Source organism: Lepisma saccharinum, chromosome 3, assembly GCF_977018435.1.
Source record: "Lepisma saccharinum chromosome 3, izLepSacc3.1, whole genome shotgun sequence".
Classification (NCBI taxonomy): Eukaryota; Metazoa; Arthropoda; class Insecta; order Zygentoma; family Lepismatidae; genus Lepisma; species Lepisma saccharinum.
The window spans coordinates 70,828,439-70,849,448 of NC_139231.1; the positions used below are offsets into that span (position 1 = coordinate 70,828,439).

The 21,010-nt window shown below is 38.8% G+C and overlaps 1 protein-coding gene across 4 annotated transcripts in view; it reads right to left on the reverse strand.

Moving 5' to 3' along the window:
• The window catches only part of Ero1L (endoplasmic reticulum oxidoreductin-1-like protein), a 113,606-nt gene that overhangs the window by 12,734 nt on the left and 79,862 nt on the right, over positions 1–21,010 (reverse strand). For all 4 annotated transcript variants that reach the window (XM_083118749.1, XM_083118748.1, XM_083118747.1 and 1 more), the window contains exons 6-10: positions 20,794–20,985; positions 12,308–12,354; positions 9,665–9,757; positions 6,740–6,998; positions 3,522–3,675 (exon numbers count right to left, since the gene is read on the reverse strand). In XM_083118749.1, the coding sequence (XP_082974875.1) occupies positions 3,522–3,675; positions 6,740–6,998; positions 9,665–9,757; positions 12,308–12,354; positions 20,794–20,985 (745 nt within the window). The remainder of the gene's footprint in view (positions 1–3,521; positions 3,676–6,739; positions 6,999–9,664; positions 9,758–12,307; positions 12,355–20,793; positions 20,986–21,010) is intronic.

The following is a 21,010-nucleotide window of genomic DNA, read 5'->3' on the forward strand; positions in this document are numbered from 1 at the left end:
AGGTCGGAATGTTTCCATCCCGATCACCAGGTCCACCGTTCCCAGACCTGACGCGGCTGCTTGCTTCCGAGCGCAACCCCAGCCGAACAACTCGAGTCCCTCCTCGGCCGCAGCCTTCCGCTCCAAAACCAAGCGTGGCCTCACACCACCGCAGCCGCACACTGCCGCGTGGGTGTGAGACCAGGCCGAGCAAGGCTGGACAGATAAACTGCGTGGGACAATCGTGTAATGAAGCTACGTGGGGGTATGCACGTCTGTTCAACTGCTGGGTTACCCCACATTGGTGTACACAAACACCACATGATCGTACGTAGTGCTCCCCGTCGGCTCGAGCAAGACGGACGAAGTACGTGTTGTGGGTGAATGGGGCAAGAATGAAGGACGCTACATGTGTTCAACGATGACAAGGCCCCAGAGTACATGGCCCCTCCTGACGGCAGTGGTCAGGTAGTGAAGAGCACAGGCACGGGCTTCTCAGGAACGTCAGCTGATTGTACCACAGTGCCGTGCGGACGTGTGGGCTAATTGGAAGTGCAGCATCAGGGAGCGTGTCAGTGAAAGAGCCGGTGCGGTGGTGGTGTGCTTGACGTACGACAATTGAGTACGTTGTTTCGAAGCCGTTGTGACCAGTGTGTGTGTGTGTGTGTGCCACCTGTGCACTGCAGTACAGTATTCCATAATTGGCACTATCCTCACCGTACCATGGAACGCTACACATTTGTAGAACTGAGGGACATGCATTTTGTCTACGGCCTTGCAGATGGCAATGGCCGAGCAGCTGCATGCCTTTATCGCGGACGGTATCCGGAGAGGCGACAACCCGACAGCAGGTTGTTTTCGAACTTGCACCGTACCCTTGGTGAATCGGGTGTGTTACGTGCAGGCCATCATGTCGGTCACCCAAGACATGTGCACACCGCGGCGGTCGAGGAGGACGTACTTGCTTGCGTGGACGACACACCGTCCACTAGCACCCGTAGCATTACACGTGCAGTGGGAGTATCACAGTCGACAGTGTGGCGTGTCCTTCATGATGATCTGCTGTATCCCTATCATCCACAGCGAGTCCACGCGTTGCAGGCTGGGGATTACCCATGACGTGTGGAATTCTGTCATTGACTGTTGCAGTTTTGTAACGACGATCCCCGTTTTTTGCGCCATGTGCTTTTCACGGACGAGGCAACATTCACCCGTGAGGGCATCTTCAATTGGCGAAACAGCCATGTGTTGGATTATGAAAATCCACATGCAGCAGTCGAGGTGCACCATCAGACCCAGTTTGCAGTGAATATCTGGGCAGGTATCATCGATGAACAGATTATCGGTCCATACCTGCTGCCACCACTTTTAAATGGGCACCTCTATCGCACCTTTCTTGCATCAGTCCTTCCAGAGCTGCTAGAAGATGTACCCCTCAACGTGCGACATCGTATGTGGTTTCAATTGGATGGAGCACCTGCACATTTTGATGGCACAGTGCAAACCCTTTTGCACCATACCTACCCACAGCGCTGGATCGGCAGAGAGGGCCCCGTCCCCTGGCCCGCCCGTTCGCCTGACCTCACACCAATGGATTTCTTTTTGTGGGGCCATGTGAAAACACTCGTCTACGAGACCCCGGTGCCTGACAAGGAAACATTGGTAGCGCGGATACTTGCAGCATCGGCCGAGGTGTGTACCATGCCAGGGATTTTTGATAGGGTTCGCCAGAATTTCCTGCGACGCTGCAATGCCTGCATTGAATGTGGTGGTCGTCAATTTGAGCAACTTTTGTAACAACGTCAGTCCGGGGTACGACTACGTACTACGTACTATTCCTATCTGTAAGTGCACCTTTGCGTGGCAATAAACCTCCTGTGCCCGTAGTTGCTGTTTGTCCTGCTGGCGCACGACCTCTGTGTGACATCCCTTCGGTGCTGCTACGGGGAATCCCTCGTCCCGCATTTGTTGTCTCCTTGACAGGTATCATTCCCCATCCGGTCCTCTTTCTCTTTTGTTGAACCGTGCTTTGTTCTTGCTGCGGTGTCTCCCCACTGTGTTTGGGGACTCCCCATGCGCTGCATGTGTTTGTTTCCCGCTGTGCAATTGTTACTTCATGCTTCATTGCTTCTTTTCTCCCTACCGTTGTCGATCGCTACCCTTTCCCTTCACTTGTCTTGCGGGACACTCCTATTTCCTTTGTGGAACCCCATGCGCATGCGTTGCGCAGCTGCCGCCTAGTGTTTTTCGGATGGGCGACTTTGGTGTTCCTTTGGACTTCGTTTGTTCCGCCTTTCTATCTTCACTGGTACTGGCTGTACATAGGTGTGAAGTTCATTTTCACACGTTTTCGGCGTTGTCTAGCTCCTCACGGAGGCATCTCTCGGCAAAGTGGAAGGGGAACTTTCGTCTCTATTTCATGGGAGGTATCTGTGGTTTTCGTTTGTACTATACCTTTAGAATCACCCTGTATAGGGTGATTATAAATGATTGCAGCACACTTTGTAGTTAGACTGCAAATACATAGAAAAATTCTTTATAAGTCCTTAATGTGGCAAATATGTACATTCTTGGTTTTTCGTTATGCTGCATACCCAAATTCTGTAATCAAGTTCATCCTTCATCTGCTTGATTGATTGATTATTAAAAAATATAATGGGTGCATAAGCTCTGAGGTTACTTACACTCTTTTCTTAATGCCGGAACAAAAGTTCCCTTAGCAAAACAGAACTAATTTAAGGCAGTGTATTAAAAGAACAAATATCACGAGGATTAATTTATTATCAACAACACATTCAAACACATCAAAGAACTAAATTCAATATCCCAGGGGGAAAAAATGACAGTTTTATTAAGAACAAGGTTAAACACATTAAGAACTTACACCACTATGCAACAGATAATTACATTTGAATTAATATTTTCTGATGCCACTGCATTGGTATAGGCTCAGTCTTAGATTTTACAAAATTCCATGACCTTTTCATTTGCAAATTGATTTCCCTGAATTTTCCAGGATATTCAGTTCAGTGGAAACCCTGGCTTAGTTCTGTATATTTTTTTTTATTATTATAATGTGTATTAACAAAATAACAAAATTTCCCCCCAAAATTAATTTCTTTTTTATTATTTTTCTTTTATAAACATGAACTTCAGATAGCTATAGCTTCGAAATGTTAAATTTCAAATGACCAACCTTGCACAAGTTGGGGAGAATTCACACCAAAGTGACAAGCAACATGCATCACATGTTTGTTTGGAACGAAACAATCAATAAAATTATTTCACAACGTAGTGGCATGATCTGCTGCATAAGCCTGCACTTGATTGGTTAGTTCTCAAGTGACAAGCAACATATAACATGTGTCACTTAGATGAAAAAAATTTCCCCCTCAAAGTTCTTTCTTTAATACAAGGAAAAAGTTGATGAAGGGGAAAAAAAAGTTTACCTTTGTTGCCAGGCACACTTCATTCTAATGTGAAATTAAAAATGAAAATCCCATGCACATACTAGGAGCATTTTTATGTAAAGAAATACACACCTGCAGCTTTCCCCACAGTTTGCATTTGTCACATCCAACACAGTCCATAATCCGAGAGATGTTCCGGAAATGTTGGCGGAACTCTTCCTTCAACTTCATGGCCTCGTGGCCTCCAGTGAACATTGAGCTTTCATTGAAATGGTTGGAGAAGGAACTGGAAAGTAAACATTACATCCATCTGAATATAACAATGTTTGAAGCACTTTAAACTGGAAATACACAAAAAACAACTCTAAATTAAATAAAAACTGATTATAAATGAATGGAGACAAACTTGATGTTGTTGGGTGATTTTAATGGCAATATTTAAAACTAAACTCCGTGGTGAAACAACCTGTTTGAGGCCTGCCAAGTTGCTTTTCACCATGTAATTTATGGCCATGTATCGAGTCCCATTGCTGCTGTTCTCTAGAAGGTGCTACATTTCCTTGCCAAGTAGCTCCGCAGTTGTCCTTCCAATGATGGGGCAATACCAAATTTTTTTGAGCTCCTAATGGAAATTGACCACTTGCATCAAAGATGGAACACTCCCCAATTGCCTATGCAAAATAATCTAACACAGTTATTTTTAGTTGTTTTTATTTTATTTTATCTGTGACATTTTGATCTGGTTTCATTCCTCCGAAGTGTAGAGTGACTAGCCATGCGAGGTTGTGTCATTGTATGTATATTTTGGTGTAGCTTGAAAAAGTTCTGGGAAACCAGAATAAAATATCACAGATAAAATAAAATAAAAACCCCTAAAAATAACTGTGTTAGATTATTTTGCATCTATAAAAAGTGGTTATGCGAACCTTTAAGAAGAACCAATTGCCTATTCAATAGCTTGGTGGTAACATTTACACCTCCCTAAATTCTACAGTAGGAATGGACTGATATGAATGTTTTTGCCAATACCAATGAAAGTATGAAAATAAAATTTACTGATTAATCACTATTGTACCAAACTGATATAAAATTGTAAACGTTCCATGAAGAATTTGAATGGATTAGTCACCTCTTAAATTATTGTATGTAACAAGGTAATTACAACACTTGTGCCTTATGGAGTTTCACACCAAAGTGACGAGTGATAGATGGCACTGCAGTTTGCCACGAATGTGACGAGCCACAACGGAGTGTTGAGTATGCAAATACCTTTGGTGGCAAACGTAGCCAGAAAAGTGGCATAGAAGAGAGTCAAAATGAAGTGTTGGCTTGGTCATGTGTAGAGTATAGGTAGTCCATGTAAAGGCATGGGTAGAACCACGTGATGGACCCTAATGATGAACCACCGCTGTGAAGTAACCTGCCATGAACCCAGGACCTGGAATGCAGATACTGTGATGACATGCAGTCATAATGTTATCAGTGTTTAACAGTATCATAATTCAGCTAATGTATTACCCACCCACTCACATTGTAGATAGTATAAATAAATATTGCTAAAGGGCATACAGCTTAAATGTCTCAGCCTTCCTATTGATACAAAGTGGCCTAATGTGATACCAAAGTGACAAGTGACATGTCACAGTTGTCACGTACAATGTCACTTAACTGTGACAACTCCCAACAACAATCACCACTGTTTCACCACCTCTCCTCACCTCTCCCATTTACTTTGTTTTAATCATGTTTTATTCTACTTGACTTGAAGAAGACACCTGGTGCTCCAGTTCAAAACAGTTTTTATTTCTTTTTTTTATAACAAGGTGTACATAGTATTTTTTTAACTCGAACTTGTATCTCTGACTGACACACCATGCCATTGCTGTCAACTGTGCCAACTCTGCCTAATTTTTCGCTTCTCCTGTTTCAACTGTGTATAGTTCCTTGCTGGGAGATTCTACGTACCATTACTGTCATCGGTGTTTCAAAGGTATCAGATCCTCTGACAAGAGGCAATTCACACAGGTAAAACAACAGAAGTGAAAAATGTGGTTCAGTAGCATAGTTAGTAGAGCAATGGCACAGTATGCTAGACACCCAGATTTGAGTTCTGATTGAGCCTGCATTTTTCTTAACTTTCAATGTTGTATTGTATTCTGTGTTGTATTATCATAATTTATTTATTTATTTTATTTGTTGTGAAAATTCCAGATACAGAACAGATGGCCATTTTACATTGAAATTGTCAACAATGAAAAAGCAAAGGAAAAAAATAGTAATAATAATAATAACAATAGTACTTGTGAAAAGATTAAAAATGTGCTTTTTACTCAAAAATTTTACAAACATTCAATAATACAAGGTGCCACGTATTTGTATATATTCCTATTTCAAAACAAGTGTGGGAGCAGGAGGAGTATTAGAGCAAAGTGATATAATTGCCAAACTAGCCAGAAAGCAATGGCATTTTCTTAAGCACACACACACACACTCTGAGCAATACTACAGTTACCCTAACAGTTCATATGTCAAAATCACTGAATGTCCCTTTCATTGAATGTCCCCGGCCCTTTCAGTCCCTCAACTTGTATGCCTGTGACTATTTCCTATAGTTTTACTTAACTGCTAGTATATTACCACAAACTTCGGACATTACAGAAATTGAAGGATCTCGTCACTGCTCAGACTGCTGTTTTTGCGCAAGGTGTAAGAAGCATGATACGTGTCACCTTCATCAAATGACTTTGAGGGTGCTATCAAAACATTGGTTCCCATCTTTCTTGACGTTCTCTTCTCCAATTGAGTGACTGGGATGGCAATCTTGGTGTTTGAAGTGTCAACAGGTTTAAAATTACTACGAAATTAATGTGGAAAATGTATGATTTTGACATACAAAATATTAGGTTAATAAAGGGGTCACTCTAGGCTTGGTTAACCTGCCATATTTGTGGAAGAGCACTCTCGTATGCACATGTGAACAGCAGAGCGAGCAGTGGTACTGTATCATTGCAAGAGGGAGAGAAAGGAGGGAGATGTGAGGCAGGAGGCTTTATCAGTTGTGTTTGTGCAGTGGAAAACATCTTGTCATCTGATTTGTGAATAATAGTGCAGTGTGGTATTGTAATCAAAGCAAAATAAACAAGAGGTGGTTCTGTGAAAAGGAGCATTTTTACCTCTCAATGCAAGCAGCTCGCCAACTCCAGCTCTGCTGCTTATTGGCCTTGAGGTGCAGTGTGTAGTCTCGCCATGGGAAGAGAGTTTCTCAAAACTGGGTTAATCCAAGAATTAGTGCATAATAAAATGACGTTCATGCAAAATTTTTATTACTGAAGATCTACCACAATACTCACCTTACAATTTTCAGAATATCTGAAACAGCAACTCGAACTTCCTTGTCCTGTTCCTCACTGCCTGTGAAATACTCCTCCTTCAGCAGATACGGAGCAGCCTTTGCCAATGCTCGCAATTCGAGCAAATAAACAAAGTACAAGTTCCTCAACCAGAGGATGCCTTCACCGTGCGTTCTTTCAGGGTCAAACCGAAGCTGAAACTCTTCGAGATTGGGGCCCCAGGTCCCTCCTGGGTCATCCAGCCCCATACTGTCCTTATCTGTAAGAAATTAATAAAAACACAAATGAATTGCTTGTTGTTTGCATTAACAAAGGTGGTATTTGAGTACTTTTACAAAATTCCCACTCATTCCGGAAAAATGAATTCCCCGACTTTCCCAGAGTTTCCAGGCAAATGGAAAATACATTTCCAGATCATTCTATGGTGCTTTAAGATGCTAATAACCAAGTTTTAAGTGTTGAACTGCACTTCCTGTTCAAGAAAATCAAATGTGTACAACACTGTTCAAATGAATGAACAAAACGTACCCTATAAAACATTTTTATATAACTAGGTACAGTGGTCAGAAGTAGCATGCTACTTGTAGCGGCGCTACTGTAGCCAGCTACAAAACTTGTAGCTGTAGTTGTAGCGGCACTACATTTTGAAAATTGTAGCTGTAGCAGTAGCGAAGCTACAAAATTCCTGTAGTTGTAGCAAAATTTTCACTACAGCTACATTTCTATTCAACATTTTGAGGTAAATTTTGAATGTGGCAACAGCGTTAAAAAGAATTTGACAGTAACGCTTACTTTTGTAGGAGGTTCATAAAGACAAAGTCTATTATGTACATGGAAATATGGATAATCTAGATTATAAAAATCTTGATCGTAGATTATAGATACTGGAGTAATTTATTTCATTAGTATCTGAATAATTCTAATATTCAGAATACTAACCGACATATATGAATATATTCCAGCTTACAGCTACGTTCTTTGAGCTGCATCACTATTTTGAGGAGAATTGTGCCTCGTTTGTGGCACCACTAGGGGAAAAAATGCCTTGTTTGCGCCACCCCCGGGACGAATCCTGTGGATATCCCTAGTGTAAGAGGCAGCAAAATGTTATTAATTACTGTGTAAAGCACAACTTGCAGTGCAAAAACAAGCGATTCATTTTCCACTAGAATGACAGCAATAGTTCCAGCAATCAATGCCTCAGTTTGTTAACAGAATTAACATTTGTCAGGATATAGGATCTCACCAGCAAGAAATTATTGTTACAAGATGGATCGACATACACTTTCTGGAGCTAAAATTATTCTTGTCATAATATTTGTTCACAAATTTTCAAATTAGAATGTGCTTAGAACACACTGATTTACACATCAGTTTCCTCAATATATTTCTGTTTCGCTTTTCTGTTACTTTCGCTAATCACGAGAATGAAGATGAATGTCTTATTTAGTAATTCTCTTATCTAGGGTAGCTTTCTGCCACTTTTGGCTAATTGTGAGAATGAGAAAGAATGATGAATGACAATGAGCAGCATGTGGAATGGAGGAGAAGGAAGATCCTATCCTCCAGGCATCTTTCCCAGTTTATATTGAGTCGACTTTATGCACAGATAAGCTAATCGAGACTGGTTCTGGACCACTATGTGACTCAACTCAATATTTATTCTCAAGGAAAATATGTTGATATATAAATTTAAATAATTCTAGCAAATTTTATTTGTGTGTCTGGTTGAATAATTCATTTGGGTAACACTCTAACTGCAATACTCATACATCAAATTTGAATTGATATGCCACTTTCAAAGGTACGTTATTCTCAAACACTACAGTAAAAATAAGTAACTGAAGTAACACTGCTATCAAAATTACCGAATGACGGGAATCATGATAATAAATAACAGAATCTATTTTTCAGTAAGTACAACTATCATACTAGGGTATTCTTTGGAATATCCATGTGGTTGTTTTAAGTTTTTTTTATGCAAAAGTAGCAAAGTAGCAAGTAGAGAACAGGAGTAGCTGTAGCTGTAGTGAAGCTACATTTTGGAAGAGTAGCTGTAGTGAAGCTACTTTTAAAATGTAGCGTTCTGATCACTGCCTAGGTAGAATATCTACAATCAAGAGGCTCATTCAAATGAGAACTTATTTTCATTCCTAAGTCAAGGTTAAGTACAAAAAATACTTGATTTTCCTAGACTTACCTAGGTTTTTGGATGTATTTTCAAGATTTTCCACATTTTAAAGGATTTAGGAACCTTTTAAAACCTTTGGATGTGGAATTCGAATGTTGGATGGGGTACCACATGTTAAAAAAGATGATCAAATTACCCCGATTTCATGTTCCAAGATTTTACATTTTCCTGCATTATACAGTTAGTCAATGTAGTGAAATGTAACAAAATTTTCCTCGATTTTATATTTTCCCACATTTTAAGTTTTTTCAGCTTGGTCCCTTGAAAAACTTCCCTGCTGGAAGTGGGTATAAAACTGCCAAAGTATACAAGTGAGACACCAATAGAAAATATACACATACAATCACTGGTAATCTACCAAACTAATAAAAAAGTTGAAAATGTCCCATGGAGACCCTGAATTGTTAATTCACCTCCTTAATTAATGCACGTAATCTGTGATTGCAATAGGAACTTACGTAGAAAAGAAAATGTATACAGTATTTAAATATCTACCTTTAATAACAAGCTATAAGCATGATACCTTTATATTAATAAAAAAAAAAAAATTGCATAATTTGACACTACATTACATGCTATTTATAGAAACACTACATCTGTAAAATTATCTGTGATTTTTCTGAGAAACTAATGTCTATTGAGTAGACTAATGTGTCTTACTCTTAGCAAAACAATCATCTAAATACATGTGAAAAAACAAAATATTCATCCCATAAGAGAAAAGAAAAACTTACCTGATAACAGATATTTGGCACAGAGATGTATATTTATACTTGAATGTAGCCCAGAAACTGAGCGGTAAAATGCTCTCTTCTCCAAGCACATGCCTACAAGAAGAAAACAATAGAATAGTGTAGAATCTGTTAAAAAAAATTCATTGATTTATTGTTGCATGTAGATTTGTAGCCTGGAAATGACTTGGTAATGAAAGGGCAAATGACATTCTGTAACCTCATGTATCATGGTTTGCTCTATCTACGATTCCCAATCATAACGACTTGTTCAATGGCTTTACATTGCAAACATATACAGGAATGCCTCACAATGTGTATGACCACAAATAAACTGTATTTCTTAGAAATGTATTTTACGAAAACCAATTAATTTTGTCTATGATGTCTATTTAAACAATATCTGACCTTTGGCTGGGAAAAAGACAATTACTCATCTGGAGGTATGAATATCTTTGAAGTAATCTCGTTCAAACTGTACAGGCTTCACCCAGTAGTCCCAACATTGTTGGAAGTATTTCTGGAATGCCTCTTTGAGAATGGAGTACAGCTGTGTTTGCATAACGTCTTCATGGGACTCAAATCAGATTCCTTTCAATCATATTTTCAGCTTGGGAAACAGCCAAGTTTCAGAAGGAGCCAGTTGGGAGAATAGGGAGCCTGATGAATCAGATGAATGTTACATTTATTTAAAAAAGCTTGAATCAGATGCAAGTTGCTTCTCCTTTGTTGTTAGCAGCTTCAGCAAGAAATTCATGGAAACTCTCTGCATAGCCAAATCCTCTCTCAAAATCAAATGTTTCAAACCAGCATTTATCCCCACTTGGGCAGTGACATGATGGACCAACTCCACACTTGGTCAATGAACTTGTCATTACGAGTATGTCATGTTGAGAGCATAATGGAATGTGGTTTGCTCTCCACTGATATGTGGCTATCTTTGAAGCAGTTGTACCACTCCGTAATTTGTGTAATGCCCATGGCATCCTTGCCAAAAATCTGATGAATGTTTCAATGGTTTCTACTTGGGTATCACAAGCTTTTTTTGAAAAATCCACCCAGAGACTGACAGACACTGCAGGTGGGAAAAATTCACACATGGGTAACAACACCTCCTCGCCAGAGGACACTTTCCGTGCTTCATTTGTTCCCATGACAAAAAAATAAGGTCAGATACTTTTGAATGTGCCTCATTCATAATTATAACAAGATCACAGAGTAATGTCTTAAAGGTTTGCATGACCCAGCTTGCAATTATTAAATAAAGCATAAGACGCTATTTACGTGTGGTTTAGCAAGTTCTTTCCACCAGCTGTCTTGCGTAAAACATGGACATCACTATCGATCCTTTTGGAAAGAATCCGTTAACCACATGTAGTGGCTTCTTATTTATTTCATAAAGATCACAGAGTTATACACTTAATTAAAATTTATTAGCAGTTAATGATAAATCAATAAATCAAAATTAATTAAAGAAAAAGGGAAAAAACACACCAGTACAAGTCCCTACTTCCTCCATAAAAATTAATGGCACCACAACCTAGCTTGGTACAAAGCTAAAAGGAAGGTCCATACTGGAAAAAATTGCAGCACTGGTATAGCAATAAATCCTGGACAACAAGACACTTGTTCGAAAGCTTGTTCAGCTAATGCCTACTTACTGATAAAGGTCTGTCAAGGACATCGGTCAGTATATGTCCATCTGCCCCTTTTTAGGTTTGTCAATGACATCAGTCAGTACATGTCCATTTGCCCCTTTTTATTATTTTATGCCATTTTTCTAACCTTACCTTTTAATGAGCATGTAACTCTTTCTCTCCTTTTCTTCCATCGTCTGTACAAGTGGCTATCAATAATTTGAGGACAAGCTTTCAAACAAGTACCTTTCTTTTCAGGATTTATTTCTATATCAGTGCTACTGTTATTTCCAGCATGGGCCTCCCTTCCAGCTTTATCTGCACCAAGCTAGGCTGTGATGTCAGTAAATTATGGAGGAAGTAGAGATCATAATTAGCTCTTACAGGGATACACTTTGCCTTTCCAAATGTCAGAGCAAGTGGCTTTAACAGCCACTGTATACATATTTGTTTTTTCATGGGAATACGAAATGTGAGATTACACTCTGAGGTTTCAACAAAAGTGAGGTGCATTTTCCGATTTTCCTATCATATTTTGTTCCAGAATATTGCAAAATCAAGCGTAAACCATAAATCTGGATGTTCATTGAATAAAGTAATACTTTTCAATGCAAATAATCCTGCAAGTTATGCAAAATCTTGAAACACTAACTCTACAGTGAAATGTGGACTGAAATTATTTTAAACAAAAATAAGCATGATGAAAGATCAGTAACTACATAAATTGATATGAAAATATCAATATGCAAAACTCTAAAATTGTCCTCACAATGTTGAGTGAATACCAAACTTTTGGAGCTCTCACAGGGAATCAAACCTGGAAACATTTGCACCAAAGGTGAGAGAGCAAACCATTTGACTGAGCAGGAGCTCTGTTTTTTTCTTCTTTTTTTTCAGGAAGCAGTAAAATTCCATGGTATTAAAAGGTTAAAATGTTAGTTTTTTAAAAAAAAAAAAAAATAATAAAACTTGAACACAGAGTGTCAGTCATTTCTGAAAGCTGCCTTACCTCCAAGCTTTGCTGCAGCAATATAAATATCAAAATCCCTCTCAGGCCTGCAATGAAAGAATGCTCATGTTGAGTCACACATACAGACTATTCAAAGGTTATTCAGACATAATTTAGTTAGTGAAAGCAACTAAGCAATGACACAGGAATTCACATATGTTTGAATCTGAGACTTAAAAGTCAGGACTCTCTTTCTGGAAAAGGGGGGGGGGGGGGGTTTACTGTTACTGGAAGATGCGTGTCCTAAACTTTAACTAACGCTGAAGCCAAGAATATATGAACTTCATTCACACTTTTTTGGATAAGTTGAAAGAAAAATCACAATTAACATATTTTTATTTTCTGTATGTTGGCACCTAAGAGCTATTCTTTAACTACAGTGATCATTTGGCTTCTCATTGACACATTTACTTTTCCAGGGTTTGTTACCAATTATTAAAATGAAAAAAAAATGAAACATTTAAATAACAATGGCCACAGGATATATATCTGAATTTTAATTTACAAAACAAAAATACATGAACTATCATCACTCTTCATCATTTCAAACCTCTGGCTAACTCAAAGTCTCTCTCAATCTTCTGTTTTGGGGGGATTTCACACTTGTTTTCCCTATGATCCCTAAAATTACTGGATATTTTTTATCATACAACACTGCAAGGAGCAGCAAAATATATTCCTACCCTGACACAAAAATCTCTAGCTATGGCTCTGGTTTCTGTACACCATTAACAACTTTAAAAAAAACAATTTTTGTAACAAATTACACAGTCCTCCATGATTCAGGGGTTTGAGAAGTAATGTTGGTTTTTTAGTATATCCATGGTGCTGAACACGAAAATGACACCGGTTTTAATCCTCCGCCCATAATTCTTGCTCTACAGCTACCAAGTCATTAATACAGGGTGACAATTAATGAACTATATGAAATAAAACAGTCATAATTTCTGAACAGTTCATGTGATGACGTCCAAACTGCGTGGCTGGCCACAGGGCATGATGGGAATTCGTATGCGCATGCTCACGCAAGGTGTTGATGTCGGCCATTTGTAAGTGAAAATGTCACGGTACAGCGTGCAGGAGCATATATCACTTGTAAAGGCCTATTATGCGAGCAATAACAGTCCGATTGTGGCGCAAAGGAAGTTTGCAACCGAGTACAAGTTAAAGACAACTGCATTCAGGAGGTCATCGACAGCATCGATGTTTCGACACTTCAGCGGGTCATGCAGAATTTTGCTGTTCGTCTACGCCACGTCATCGCCAGAGATGGCAGACATATCAAACATGTCATAACAATAAATCCGAATGTCTGTAGTGCCGTTTACATGTGCAATACAGTTTGTGTACTACGTGCTTTGTCACTAATTTCAGTTTTATTTCATATAGTTCATTAATTGTTACCCTGTATGTAGTACATGTAAATTCACTTTGCCTTGTCTGAATTTTTTGTTTAATATAGTTCCGTGTTTTGTGAATTTTTCGTTTAATATAGTTCCGTGTTTTGTGAATTTTTCGTTTAATATAGTTCCGTGTTTTGTTGTTGTATGTAGGTGCGGTAACAATGTTTTCCTGATGCTACATCAGGAATTTCAGAAGCAGGAGTGACATCATCGGCAGTGACCTGGCGAATGTTTTCAGTATTTCTGCAAGAAATTTCACACACTATCCTATGCCAACGTGAAAGTTTGTGTATTTGTAGGCACATATATAAGAAAATTAATCAGGCATGAATATTTTTAATCTATAATGACACATGTTGAAAAGCAGGCATGGGTGAGTTTCGCGGATGTAGTTACAAGTTCTTGGAAAGCAACAACATTCCAAAAACAGGAAAATGGTGCAACAATGTTGACAAACTTCCAAAAATTAGGATGCAACATGAGTCTCGAGTTACATCTTTTGCATTCTCATTTAGATAGCTTTCCAGTGAATTGTCAATGACATAAATGAGTAGCATGATGAAAAATTTTACGGAGATGAAGATAACTGAAGTGTGTTATCAAGATCGTTGAAGAGTGTGAACATGTTAGGAGAGTACTGTGGTCTATTAAGAGAGAGGAAAGTGGACAGATTTACAAATGAAAACCAACCAGACGATCTTCCCAAAACAAAAGGGCTAGTTACTGAAGTGCACTGCCGACTTGCAATGTGCCTGACAAATGAACTGCAATGTTTATATTATCACATCTTATGGAAGCACATTAGTGGTTTGGATCCCACTTTAACCTTTTGTCGCCCAAGGCCTTTTTCACATGAAAGCCTCTCTGTCCCGAGCCAATTTTGAGCAAAATGCAGAGTTTCAATTAAATGAGTGTAGATCGGAGGCTAATTGCCCTAGAGAGATGAGTGATATACCGTTGTACGCGGAATGAACCAGAGATTCAGACTATATGAAATTTTTGCAAATTCGGCGTATATGTGCCGGGGGGGAGGGGGCTAACTCTCAAAATTCCAAAATTTCGGGGAAAAAATTTTGTTCCCCCACCCTCCCCTCAAGCAAAAAGTAAATGACAGTGTCGACATGCACATGGAAATGATCGCTAACATGTAAGGAACACAAAAATATTTGCATTATTATCATATGACCAATGCAACTTGAGTTATACCCCCAAAATGAATTGTCGGCACGCCACTGATTCAAGCTTCAAAATGCAGCGGTACCTTGAAATGACTTTAGCTCAGAGACTATTTGCCCTGGAGATATGAACGATATACCGTTGTACGCAGAATGAATCACAGATTCAGATGATATATAATTTATGCACATTCGGCACACATATGGAGGGGGAAAGGGGGGAAATCCCCTCAAAAATACTTTTCTTTAAAAAAAATGGTGTTTCCCCCCCTCCCGAAAAAATGTCAAAATGCAAAATTTATGCAAATTTTGCATATATATGGAGGGGGAAGGGAGAAAACCCCCAAAAATTATTTTAAAAAATTGTCACTTCACCCAAAAAATGTCCTTGCACTTGGGCACAAAACGACACCTACGCACAACATTCACGGACGAAAAGCTACAACGTAGTGAAAAATGAGCGCCAATTCTTGCAGCTGCTTGAAATTCTATTTTTAGACAATGCTGGGTAACCCCTGTTGCCACTTGTGCTAAAAAAAAACAAAGGTTTCCTTGAGCGCGCTTCGAAACTCCATTCTCACAATGCAGATTCAACAACCAGTCTTCCCCCTCCCCCACCCCCTGCTTGCCCCCTCACGGAAAACTTTCATTTTGACATTGGATACTGATAAACAAGCTTCCTTCGAATGCACTTAGCAGGAGGGAGTGAAAAGCATTGCTTTAGAACATCAAAGCCGGTCTTCCTTTGTTGGCAAACATTTGACATTGAAAAGAGCCCCAAAAGAGAACTACCTTTTCCTGCCTTTTCCCCTCCATTTTCATGATGACAAAAAAAAATGCAAAAAACCATTTCTGTTAAATACATGTGTTAGGAACAATATAAAAAAATAAAATCGAAATTCTAGCCAAAAATAGAAAAGTTATAACGTAAAAACTACGACCTTGACACAGCATCTCGATCGAGACGCTTGGACAGTGCGGGTTACATTTGGGTATCTCGTTCGAGATGCTTGGGTGGCAAAAGGTTAAACTGTACGTTCAGTCCCAATTAGGCTACCTGTGCATAAAATGGACTTAAAACACAAACTCACTCACTATATCACATGTAATATGGTGTTGTATAGTTTGTAATGTGTACTGTCAGTAACACAATATCGTTATTTGTAATGTAGTGCATATTTTGTAATGTAGTTTCTCTGCTTTCAATGATCCTTTTTGATGTTATTTGCTGTAACAGAACCAAACATATTTTCAAAGCAACATGTATGCTTCCAACTGTATGCTTTTTTGTGAACGAAACTTCAGGGTGGCTACAAACAAGCAGAAATGAAATTCCCTGACTTTTCCAGGTTTTCGAGGACAAAATTTACATTTTTCCCTGACAATTACAAACTAAACTAAATCAATGTTTTTGCAAATGGAAATAATAAACTCATACAGATCCACGTATGGTTTTGTTAAGTACCAATATTATCTTCCATGAAATTGACATAATTTCTCTGTTCTCTATGATTTGAATTCAAACAGCAAAATAGTGAATTTGGAAAATTATTACAATTCACAAGCTAGGGAAGGATTACGGAATGTTGTCATACGCAGTAAGTTTAAAATAAAATACTTGATTATTTTTAAAGTTACGACTAAATGAGATAAGAGTGAAGAGTGAATGATTAAGAAATACAATTTGTAATTTATTAGTCTCCTTATACATTCTTGGGATTATATGTTGATATTTCCACTGAGGTTTGGAACCCTCTGCTTGCAAGAACCATGAGTGCGGACTCATTTTTCAATGCATAAAGCTACTTCTCTCTTCTCTGTAAAGCAAACAACTTAACTCTTGCATATAAGTGAAACAATTGAATCGAACAAAATAAAGTGTCATATTTCCTTACATTATCAATGGGATTTCTGCTTCAGTACAGTATATCCAACTGAAGTACTGTGAAACTGACAACATGCAGTTATACCATTAATGCTGACGAAAAGGGTATGTAGGTATTAGAAATTTAATGCAAGCAATTTATAGAATTTCATTGTATAGGTACCTGACTTAGCTAACCACACATTAAACAGGAAAACACTAATAATAAAAGCTTCTGAAAGTTCATATATGAGGGGCATCCTGAAAAAAGGTCCAATGGTCCCTATACGCAGCACTAGTGGTCGGAGAGCGACACACACACATGCAGGCAGGAAGAAGTGGCATGTAGCTGTAATCTGGTACAGTTGCAATGCAGCCGTTTTAGGAAATTTCTAGGTTAAATATTGCAGCTCTCATACAGTCTCCCACCAACTGCGATGTAGCCTACGTGTAGTAATTCAGATTTTTGCACGCTCAGAATTTGGCACAGAACCACCAGCAATCGTGTGATGTGTGTAGCAGATGTCGTGAATGATAGTATGGTCAGACGATGGTGTAGACAATTCACGAAGGCCAATCGAATGTGCACAACTGCACAACCCCATATAGCTGAGTACACGCGGGCCCTTTGCATCACTTCAGGCGAGAGATTTTGGACCACTTCCTGTACAGCAATGGCCTTGAATGTACCGACTTTCATGTCTTTGTTTAATTGAAGAGGTCTCTGGCAGGGCAAGTATTTCACAACTACACTGCGGTAGAGATAGTTCCAGTCTTTGCTGTCAGACACATATGCCATGGGCATACAAAATTTAGTGCTATGCTACAACAAATGCCAGAACAACGGTGGTGATTATGACGAAAATTAGGTTAGGAATCACTGTTACTAATGCAATAAATTACAACTGATATTCTTGTTTTATTTATACCTAATCGGTAGGGACCTTGATATTTTGTTACTTTTTTTCAAATTGGTGTATTTTTTTTTTTTTTTACTATAATGTGTTATTTTTCCCAAAATTCACATTTTCATTTTAGCGTAATTTCTGGCAAATATCTCAAATTATACCTTCATGGTGTTTTAAAACTACTGTTTCAAATTGTAAGTCACATGGCTTATGCGTGAGAGTTTGATATCTTGAAAGTTATTTTGGGAAAGTTATTTTCCATACCCCTTTTTTTAATTTTAAGGTATGGATTTTAGATAATGGAAATTTCCCCGTATATACTGAAGGGTGCATAATGACCATAAGTGGCAACGCACCCAAAAAATTAAAATCAATCAATCTCATGTGATCAATATCGATATATTATGGCACCAAAAATGGCATTGTATTTTTTTGACTTGTTAGTGTTACGTTTCCCAAAATTTGCGTTTTTGTTTTAGAACATTTATCTGCAAAATATACTGAAACTTAATACTCCATTGTGCTTTTAAACTATTATTTTAAATTGTAGGTCACATGGTATACGTATTTTCGAGACAGTTTGATATGTTGGAACAAATTTTTGAGGAAGTAAAAGTAAATAGCTCCCCTGCACTTTTCCATGAAGGTGTATACGAGTTTGGAGTTAGGGCCCCACACTTTCTTGATCACGGTTGAAGGTGGGGGTGATGTGATCAGCACCACACTCCTGGCTACCTTTATCCCTCAAAGTTTCCTCAAGGTACCAGCTTCATATGATGCTGGGTGGTGCGGGAGCAGTTTGAATAGGTGGAAAATATCCCGGTTCTCCCCTGCAGGAGATCGACCCCGGGTCTCTCGCATAGTAGTCAGACGCCCTAACGACTGAGCTCCATTATTACTCGCACAACAAATGCCGATGGTGCACACTTAGCTTGGTAATTCAAAACATACCTCGTGCGACAAATACTGAAGATGCTGCTCCCGTGTGATGGTAGATACGCACTCGATCTCCTGTTAGAACCCTGCCACTTTTACATGATTTAATGTGGCTGTCGGAATTATTCAATGTACGTATAACTCTATAGTTTACTCTTGAATAAAATGTTGGAAAACTTGCATGTTCTATGTACACAAACATGGCCTAGAAAAGGCAAGCATGCTGGATTTCATGGATTTTTTCATTGTTTTAGGACATTTCTTTAAAAAAATTGCTAAAAACGCCAACAATTCGCATTTTATGCCAAATACGCATTATTTCGATATTTCTAACGGGCGAAAAATGTGTCCAGACATCACTGCACATTCCTAAACATAACTTCACAGCAATTACCATTTTTCAAGGTTTTGGCGTTTGCGAAAAATCAATGTCCCTACTAACAGACAGGACAGAGAGTGGCGTTAATTTCATTGCAATACTAGTGTTGCAGTAAATTTGAGGTTGGGAGCATGCACTTGCCAATTTTTATAATGTTCACCAACGCAGATTTATGTTTCACTTTTTCGTGATAGTATTCAATATATATCCCATTTGGTTGGATTCTTCTTCATATCTAAGAATAGTGCAATGTCATTGTAAACGTATGTTAACTTGTGCGAAACCAGTAATACATCAGGATGATGAAAGAAGACCTTCGTAAGCACTGCAACATTAAAGAAGGTGAAGTGAGCCAGAAGAGTAATAAATTCCAGCAGCATATTTGCAGTCTAAAGCTCTTCTTGTTTATGCATGAAATTTTTGTTGGATGTTGCAGTCAATGCAATTTCTGTCGCATGTTGTAGTGAGATACTTTGTCAGGTGGCGATATTCGACAAAAATCGTATGTATCAATGGAACCTATTTGTTTCAATGTTCCTTCAGTTTGTCCAAGAAAATGCCTTACTACGACGTCCGACAACTATCGGATGGTGCCACCGGCTCTTATCCCCTCCATCTGTTGATAAGTTCCCTTACTACTCCTATACGGACAAGAAAAAAAATTATAATTCAATGCATTTTTCATGTAATATTTAGAGGCTTAACCTTTACTCCCCCGATGATACCATATGGTATCATCAGAGTAAGGTCCTACTGTCCCGATGATACCATATGGTATAATGGGGCTGATTATGAAATAAATATGCTTTTCAGAACTTCATACTCTTATGTTTGAGTGGAAACTCTGACACAGGTCTGGAGCAAGCCTGGGAAATTCATACTGATGACCAACCTCCCTCCCCAACATATCCATGTCACATTTCCAAACAGAGTTTCACATTTTGGCTCATTATTCAACTTGGATCGCACCCAAAAACATGAAACATGTTACGTTCTCTTGAGAAATGTCCATTCTTTCAAAAGAATACTAAAGTTCGCGCCCTCTCCCCAAAATAAAGAAGGAAGAAGGGGCAAACTCCAAAGTTTTATGTTTTTTTCCATTGAAATTCAGTGGTCGTGCCCCCAAACCCCCCTTTCTCGGTTCGGCGTTCTGAATTGTACACGGTTGCATGCTCTGATGTTTTAGCTGCAAAACAAAGGTTATCCGAAGTAAATTGCTCCCATAGTGGCCGAGTTATAACAATTTTCCTTCAAAGAGTGTTAAAATTTCCTGTTCCCGTGCAGAGTTCCATAACGATATTAAAAAAAAAAATTATAAATAAATAAGACAAAATTCCCTGACTTTTTTTGACACATCAAATTCCCTGACTTTTTCCGGTTTTCCAGGTCTGTCGCCACCCTGAACTTTTTCACTCCAACTGACCACTTGCACAAAAGTTATTATGTGAACACTTCCTATTATCAAAGAGAACAGGTATAGTAATGACAATGATGATGACTATGACTATTGTTATGGCACTTCTTGAGATTCTGGCAACTAAATGCAACTTTAGTGTGCATGCGTTTGTTGCGGTTTTAGAGTGAATAAAAATTACATACCAGCATTGACAGTAACCTTATACTCAATTTCATGATCATGATGACGATGATGTTTGTGAAGAAACCTTACATGATGGAGAGGAATGGATGTCATTTTCAAACTCAGCGTGGTGAAATTAGTGAATATCACCTATAACTTTCCAAACCCCAGTCATGAAGTTAGAAAATGCAGGCCTGTTATTAACCACAACCGAGTTACATACATACGTTGGAAAAACTCACCTGAAGCAATTCTCCCTGTATATGCTGTTCCATATACGGTGAGCTGACCTCCCTTTGTAGCCTGTGTATCGTTCCGGGTTGAGAAGCAGATCCACGTATTCTGCGTCGTCATCGTCACTGTTTATGTCGCAGAAGTTGTCCTGGGCATCGTCGTATGCCTTCCACCTTTCAAATTCTTCATAGGAACTGGCGCTGGTTTAAAAAATTGGAAAAGCAA